At 41.9% G+C, this 8,384-nt stretch overlaps 1 protein-coding gene across 2 annotated transcripts; it reads left to right on the forward strand.

Moving 5' to 3' along the window:
* Nucleotides 1-1,698: 1,698 nt before the first annotated feature.
* NXT2 (nuclear transport factor 2 like export factor 2) lies at nucleotides 1,699-7,871 on the forward strand. Of its 2 annotated transcripts, XR_014493639.1 has the most exons (5): nucleotides 1,699-1,803; nucleotides 4,588-4,674; nucleotides 5,286-5,430; nucleotides 6,915-7,323; nucleotides 7,367-7,871. XR_014493639.1 is itself a non-coding variant. In XM_083372272.1 (4 exons), the coding sequence occupies exons 1-4, from the start codon at nucleotides 1,789-1,791 to the stop codon at nucleotides 7,091-7,093; spliced, it is 426 nt and encodes a 141-aa protein (XP_083228398.1). In that variant the 5' UTR covers nucleotides 1,699-1,788; the 3' UTR covers nucleotides 7,094-7,866. The 2 variants fall into 2 exon arrangements, 1 of the variants encoding a protein (XP_083228398.1); XM_083372272.1 differs by having other exon boundaries at nucleotides 6,915-7,866.
* The last annotated feature ends 513 nt before the right edge of the window (nucleotides 7,872-8,384 follow it).

Raw genomic sequence — 8,384 nt, forward strand, 5'->3', positions numbered from 1 at the left:
AGCCTAACATTATCCAATAATTCTTAACATATATTGATGAAAATGCTCTTAATAACTGTTTGCTAATCATATCACTGCCATGTTTATCTAGCAATATCTTAAATTTTCCCTTAATATCGTTACTTGAAATATTAGGCTTCCTTACAATATTAGCATTTTTAAAATGGGAGTCTAGGTGTCTTTTATAACCTTAGAAAAGCATTTTATTTTCCTTCTTCTTGGCCAAGACCGTTTCTTTTGGTATGAGAGAACTTTAGAAACCAAATAGAGAGCATACTCTGAAAAGTCCTTGCATACACTTGAAAGTCTAAAAGATACAAACCCTTATGAGAAAGACTAATGTAACCCATAAATTCTCCACTTGTGGAATGTTTACTAGAATCACTGATTTCTATTGTTCAAGTCTCACATGCAATCAACGTGTTTTATTGTTCATTTTCTGAAGTATCACCCCACACCAAGTGTATGCAGCATTTATTTCCCTAACCTTCTAAAAATACTCAAGCCCTCCCTTATTAATTGCTCTTTTTTGTTGTTGCCTGAATTACTTGCAGTTCATATTTTCAGACAGGTGAAAAATCCGCCTTTGCAAAGATAAAACTGTTTTGTCCCTCACATTCAGGGAGTAGATCTTCAGATCCACGCAAACTGGGTGCCTGGGATTATAGACAACAGTATGGTTTTGGGGTAATAATGCTTCCCTTTATCAAGTAATAGCTAACCTCATTAATACATACTGATGAATGCTCCTATTAATGTATCATTTTGTAACCATATTATTTGCAATATCTAGTAATGATACAGAGTACTTTTTCTCAGTAAGACTACCTAGTAATAATGCCTAATACCATCCAGGAACTCCCAAAATTACTAAGATCTCTACTTAGATTCTGTAATAGCTTTATACCACAAAGTATCAAACTTGTTAACTCCCAAGGTTCTTTTTTCTATCTATTCCAAACGGTCTCTGATTTATATGTGTGTGTGTATCTATCTATCTCTATCTATATATAATATGTATGTGTACGTGTATGGTTGTGTGTATATATGTATGTATGTCTCTCTCTCTCTCTCTGTGTGTGTGTGTGTGTGTGTGTATGTATGTATGTATACTTATGAGGGCATCAGAATTTCGTTTTTTAAGGTGTGCCAGTGCGTTCACAGAAAAAAGTGACAACAGAGCTTATTTATATTCGCCTTCATTCATAATAAACTTTATCTTAATAGGCTCTGAAGGGAGACGAGCAAAGAACGGGCCCTTCCAGCTGGGCCCATCCCTGGCCAGGCCCTCCTCGAGCCGGGGGCGAGAAGCAGCCGCCTCGGGGGCGCCTCTGGGAAAACCCGAAGGCCGGACAGGCCGCCCTTCCTTCCCAGGCCGGGGAGAAAGGCAAGCCCTTCTCCATAGCGACACGTGGGCCCAACTTCCGGTCAGCACCGGATGTCGTGTTCAGAAGGCCCGCCGGTAGACTCCATGCGTTGTCGCTCTAGGATTCGGCACTCTATGGCGTAACCCCTTCCTTCCTTCCTTCCTTCCTTCGGAAGCCAAGCTGCTCCGTCCTCGGTCAGGTCCGCCCGTTATCCGCCGGATATCTACGCAGAGCGGATGTTCCTGTCCCTTCGCGCGTCCGAAGCCGAGCCGGAACTGTCTGAGAGGACACCTGCAGTTCACCGGAAGGCGTTGGGAGACGGACCGGAAGGGGAAACGTCCCGGGAAGGTTCGTTGGGGGACCCGCTTCCGCTCGAGCTGAGAGCCGCCCGTGGCCGCCGACCGCCAGGGACGCCGCCGGCATGTCCGCCTTCGTGGTAAGAGAAGCCCCGGCGCCGGACAACGACGCCCATCCTCCCCGGGCAGGGGCGGAGCATGGGGCTTCTGATCCGAAGCAGGGTGGGAGGAGCGAAATTAGGCTTTTAGGGATGAATGTCTGTGTAACGTTGTACGTGCATTAGGTGTATTTATTGCTATCTGTACGTGTGTGTGTGGATTTCTTGGGCCAGTCCCTCTATATTTTCAGTATAGCTTTCTTTCTCTTCTTTTCCTCATTGGATTTTTAAAATATTAAAATCAAATAAAAATTAAAACAGAATTGTTTTATTTATTTATTTATTATTTATTTTATTTATTTATTTTAATTCCATTTCTATCCCGCCCTTCTCCGAAGACTCAGGGCGGCTTAGCAGTAGCCTTCCTTCTGTGTATATGCCTGCTTATTAGGGCTTTCACACACACCCCAAGCGGCATTATTACAAAGTCAGCTTAATTGCCCCCAACAATCTGGGTCCTCATTTTACCTACCTGGGAAGGATGGAAGGCTGAGTCAACCTTGAGCCTGGTGGGACTCGAACCTGCACTAATGGCAGGCAGCTGGTGTTACTTAAGGAGGCATTAGCCCACTGCTCTACCAAGGCTCTTACATAAAAAATAAAGATGCCCTTAAAACATAGGAAAAAAGACTTATGTTTTATGAATTAAATTTATTTTTACCCAGTGAAAAAGTTAGTTACGTTTAAGAAAGTTCACAAGTCGAGCATCAAACAAGGAAGGTTTTGAGTCTGGAGGTACATGAAAGTGGCTTCTCCACGTGGCCTGACTTTTGATACACCCTTATACCCATACACACTTGTTTTGTTGTATTGGAGCCCGCTTATTGGCAAACACAGCTTAGTAAGTAAATATTCCTTACCAAAATCACTTCCCGTGAGATAAATATTTCTACATGGTTCACTTCAGTCACCAGTGTCCCATTCAGACTCTGCTACGGCCTTCCAGTTTATGTGGATTTTAGGTGTGAATTAAATTAGGACTGGATATATTGTAGGCTGCCCAGAATCTTTTTGTAGATGGGCAGCCTCAATAATCCCATTAATAAGGGGTCAGAGAGATGTGAGTTCCAATTCCTTCTCAGTTGTGCAGTTCCCTGGGTAACTTTTCACACACGCAAATAGAGACGCAAACACCCTAAGGTTTATGTGACACAAGAAACTAAATGGACTTGTCAAGTTATATGAATCCAAGAGGGCGTTATAAACCCCCATTGGGGTGTGTAGTCCTGAGCCGCACAAAATTATGGTGAGCTCAGAAAATGACAGAATAATGTAATAATAAATGTCAGATTTTGTGTTGAAGGAACCAGGATGGTTTCTCCGATACTTTTATATGGTTCTGGAGCTAACAATGAAGGGAGAGACTGTTGAAATTACAAATATTTAAATTGCACTTTTTCTTTTCATTGATTGGGAATGTAATAAAGAAGCAAAACATGGCTGAAGGAGAGAGGAAAGTAGATTGTGGTACCAAAAACAGTTAATAATGTGAGGAATGTGGTTGGCTCCTTCTCACCCATGTTAGACTTTCAAGCGGTTTTTGTTAAGGGTTTCAGCCCATGGCAGCATCTGGCAGGTTCAAAAGTTTAAAAAGACTGCCTCACAAGTGGTTAGAGGGGACGTTGCCAGGGAGTCCCTTGGCTTTGGCCCAGCAATGTCTGTAATAAACTATGGTGACCTCAAACTCACCTTATTGGCAGGAGTTTCCCTCCCCACCGACACCCACTTTAGAGTCTGCCTAGGAAATTCAGAAACATCCCAGGAGATAATTGCAAAGCACTCATGCAGGAATATTGGAATGCAGTCTGGTTGCATTGAAAACAGTGTGGCCTTGATTGTTAAGCAATTGTTTAAGGTTGACCTTATGTAAAAACCATAATGAGGGGAAAAACCTCATCTAAAATTAATAATAATAATAATAATAATAATAATAATAATAATAATAATAATAATAAAAAAGTTGGAAGGAACCTTAGAGGTCATCTAGTCCAAACCCCTGCTCAGGCAGGAAACCTTATACCATTTCGGACAAATGGCTGTCCAGTCTCTTCTTAAAAACTTCCAGTGTTGGAGCATTCACAGCTTAACATCTAAAAAATGTTGTGTTGTTTGATTATTATTTTTATTGATGATATGACATCAAGGTGTACCTTTTCAGCAGCCACATAAATTGGTTTTCTCCATGATGATGTATGTGTCCCTAATCTGGTCTTCCAAAGGTGTGTTCATTGCAACTGTAGCTGAGTCAAGTCCACCTATGGCTGATTGTCTTCTTCCCTTTCCACCTTTCCCATCATGAGAACCAGTTCCAGGGAACTCCATAATATTCCCAGAATGGGATAATTTGTGCATTTTACTGCTAATGTACTTTTTTACTGCTTTTAATTGCCAATATATTTAATTTTTTTTAATAGGGACATAAAAGGGAGGTTTTTTTCCTCTCTTAGCAAAAAATGAGGCCACATTCTGGCAGTGGTACAGATTTAGTGTGGTGGATCATTTGGAACCCATTTTAGGATCTAGACAATTTCCAGGACAGTTGGACTGGCCTTTTCGGGGGGGAGGGGGGAACGACAGAGCAGCCTGCTTTGACTACAAGTTAGTAAGTGATGGGGTTTCTATACACATTGTGACATTAAGGCCACATGTCTTCTGACAGTTAAATGTGGGTCTGCTAGCACTTGGCAGGGCAGAATGGCTAAATCTGGGTAGCATATGAATGATGTCCCCTGAGGATAATTTCATTTAACTGTGGGTTTATTTTAGGACTTCAAAACCTATGTGGATCAGGCATGCAGAGCAGCAGAAGAATTTGCAAATATTTATTATGAAACCATGGATAAAAGAAGGCGGGTATGTAGATCTCTAGTAGCTATTTTGTTAGTTAAGAATGTACGGTTTTATACATGTTTACATTCAACTGGGAGTCAACTAGAGCCAGTTGGTGGTGGTGAAGGCATTAAGCTAGGACCTGGGAGACTGAATTGTAGTCCCACCGTGGGCACTAAGACAGCTGGGTGACTTGAAACAGTCACTTTCTCTCAGTCCTAAGAAAGACACAGTGGCAAGCCATTTCTGAAAAAAAAAACCTTGCCAAGAAAACTGCAGGGACTTATCCAAGCCATCTCTTAAGAATCTGGCTGAAGTGTTCTAGGTTCTCTTTTCACTGGAGATGTTCTGAAATTGAAAGAAACTATTCTCATTTAGAAACATTTTGTATACTTCCCTATCTTTACTTTCAGAGTACTAATCTATCAGTTTACTGGGAGCAAATATTTAACCGAGTGGAGTTTTCCCAGGGAACCTCTAGAAGAATTCTTTTGAGTATTTTGTAAAAAAAAAGAAAAACAAGGCAACAAGTTGACCGTAAGACAAAAGGAGATTTTTTTTTTCAGTAGGGACTTGCAAGTGGAAAGGGCAAAATCCTGCTGGCATTTCACGTGCTGTTTTCTAATGTTCTGCAGATATTAACCAGACTTTACACTGATGACGCGACTCTGGTTTGGAATGGGAATGCAATATCTGGCCAAGAAGGTCTTGCCAAATTCTTTGAGATGTTGCCATCTAGTGACTTTCAAGTGAACACGTTTGATTGCCAGCCTGTTCATGGTAAGATAACTTAAGAAAAACAGTGCTGCCATCCACAAAGTTATTCATATGCATTGTTGTTGTTGTTGTTAGCTGCGAAGTCGTGTCCGACCCATCGTGACCCTATGGACAATGTTCCTCCAGGCCTTCCTGTCCTCTACCATCTTCTGGAGTCCATTTAAGCTCACGCCTACTGCTTCAGTGACTCCATCCAGCCACCTCATTCTCTGTCGTCCCCTTCTTCTATTGCCCTCAATCTTTCCCAGCATTCGGCTCTTCTCCAGTGAGTCCTTCCTTCTCATTGGTGGCCAAAGTATTTGAGTTTTAGCTTTAGGATCTGGCCTTCTAAAGAGCAGTCAGGTTTGATCTCCCCTAGGACTGACTGGTTGGATCGCCTCGCAGTCCAAGGGACTCGCAAGAGTCTTCTCCAGCACCGTAGTTCAAAGGCCTCAATTCTTTGGCGCTCAGCCTTTCTTATGGTCCAACTTTCACTGCCATACATTGCAAATTCATATGCATATGTCTGGCTAATCTTTTTCCCATGGGGTAAAGGGACAAACAGCTCTACTCTGAAGGGCCGTTAAAATATTTGAACTTACACAACTGGGAGCTGTCTGAACATTTCCGCAACCTCTGTATGATTCTTACTTAAATACTCTTTTGGAAAGGAGCATTGTAAACTAGCATCCTGTGTAGTCCTTCTGAACGCAACCTTCAGTTCTGCATTTAGCTCCCAATTGAAGAATGAATTTTCTCACAGTGCCCAGAGTCTCTTTGCAGGGTGAGATTAACGGCGTATAAATTAAAATATGTCTTTGTCTGCGGTGGTAATCCTCTTTTTCTCAGTTTGCTTGAAGGGGTGACCGCACATGGTTTGAACTATCAGTTCTCAAGAATGTGTCACAAAAAGCTCGCCGTTGCAGAACAGAATTGCTGGCATCGATGTACTTTGATGGGTTTGAAAGAAAGAGGCAGTGGGTACCAGCAGCATCTTGTGTGGGTGTGCATTTTTTTTAAAAAAGGCAGGACATTGGGCACGTGCGTCCCTATGCGTCCCTAGACACCATTGATTAGATCACATTTCTTTGCACAGATTAATCATAGGATAAAGCTGCTGAATTTTTACTTCTAAGTAGGTAAGGTAAAGATAAAGGGAGTCCCTGCAGATTTTACTCCACTAGTCGTTCCTGAGTCTAGATGCTCGTGTTCCTGTCCGCTTCAGTGCCATTGAGCCAGCACTGTCCAAAGACATTCCCACAGTCATGTGGTCAGCATGATGTCACAGAGCGCTGTTATCCTCCTGCCAAGGTGGTACCTATTATCTATTCGCATTTGCATGCATTCAAACTGCTAAGTAAGATTATGTCTTAAGTATTGGGGAAGAATTAGAACAAGATAGAATGACTTTAAAGAGGATCTTTTCTTAGAAATGTTCATGCTTGTGTTTCAAAGCAGGCCTCCGAGGAGCAATTGTGTTTTAGCGTCTTTTTCTTTCCTTTCTCCAGAGCAAGCAACTCAGAATCAGACTACAGTTCTCGTTGTGACCTGTGGGACCGTTAAATTTGACGGGAATAAGCAACAGTTCTTCAACCAGAACTTCTTGCTCACGGAACAGACCACGAATAATAATACAGTCTGGAAAGTCATGAGTGATTGTCTCCGTTTCCAAGAACACCCTCATTAGTGAGAGGAGCAACCGTGGATGTCTTCATTTGGATTTTTTATTTTTATTTTATTTTTATTTTTTTAAATAGCCCTGGCTTTCAGGGATGAGCCTACTGAGTATGGAAATTCATCTGTCTCTCCACACCTCTTTGTACGTTTCACAGCTTGCAGAATACGTTGTTTTTTAAATGAAAGAACTTCCTTGCTTTCAAGGTTTCGTTAGGCTGCATCGCAACGAAAAGACTTCCCGTTTAATTATATTGATTACCTGTTTAGGTGACAGTGGAGTCAGCTTTGTAAGTCTTCTGTGCACTTTCCGACATTAACAGATTTCGAATTTGATTACACGGCGGACCCTTCTCCTCCTCTGAATATGTGGGGAGAGATGCGATTTGCTTTTGTTTACTTCAGTGAGAATTAAAATGATGGTGGGAGAGACAAAGCTTGTGATTCACGAGGTCTTTTGGAATTTGTGGGTATTGCTGAAACAAGTACAAGAATTTTGCTACAGGCTGGGCAAAGCGAGTGTGCGGCCCATTTATTCCCATGGAAATTTCCCTACGTGTTTATGCTATTCTTATACGTGTTTGCATTTTTCACTTATTCCATAGCAGTAATTGTTTCAGATTCCAGTATTGGGTGGAGAAGGGAAAAAAAGGTTTTATTAAAAGGAAAAAGCCACCTAAGGGAATCTTTTTTAATTGTTCTCTAAATTGTTCTTCATTTGTCATCTTTCACAGTGAAAAGTCCAAACATTTCTGAGCAGTTTCGGATAGGGATAAATAAATTTAATGGGATAGAAAATACCCCACTTTTCTCTGTTCAGTCTTGCATTAGGGCAGGGGTAGGCAACCTTGGCTCTTTTATGACTCGTGGACTTCAGCTCCCAGAATTCCTGAGCCAAAGTTGCCTACCCCTGCATTAGAGTTTTCCCAATCTATAGGAAATGTGCTTGGTGCCTATTATACTACCTCCCCGTGCCACACCACTGTTGTGACCAAATCCAGTCTTGGTTAAGGGAGTCCTGTATAATGGCAGAAAGTGAAGAAGAACTAAAGAGCCTCTTGTTGCGGGTGAAGAAGGAGAGTGCAAAACTTGGGTTGAAACTAAACATTAAGAAAACCAAGATCATGGCATCCGGCCCTCTCAATTCCTGGCAAATAGATGGGGAAGAAATGGAGGTAGTGACAGATTTTATTTTCCTGGGCTCCAAGATCACTGCAGATGGGGACTGTAGCCAAGAAATTAAAAGACGCTTGCTCCTCGGGAGGAAAGCCATGACAAATCTAGACAGCATACTAAAAAGCAGA

This window comes from Vipera ursinii (assembly GCF_947247035.1).
Source record: "Vipera ursinii genome assembly, chromosome: 12".
NCBI lineage: Eukaryota > Metazoa > Chordata > Lepidosauria > Squamata > Viperidae > Vipera > Vipera ursinii.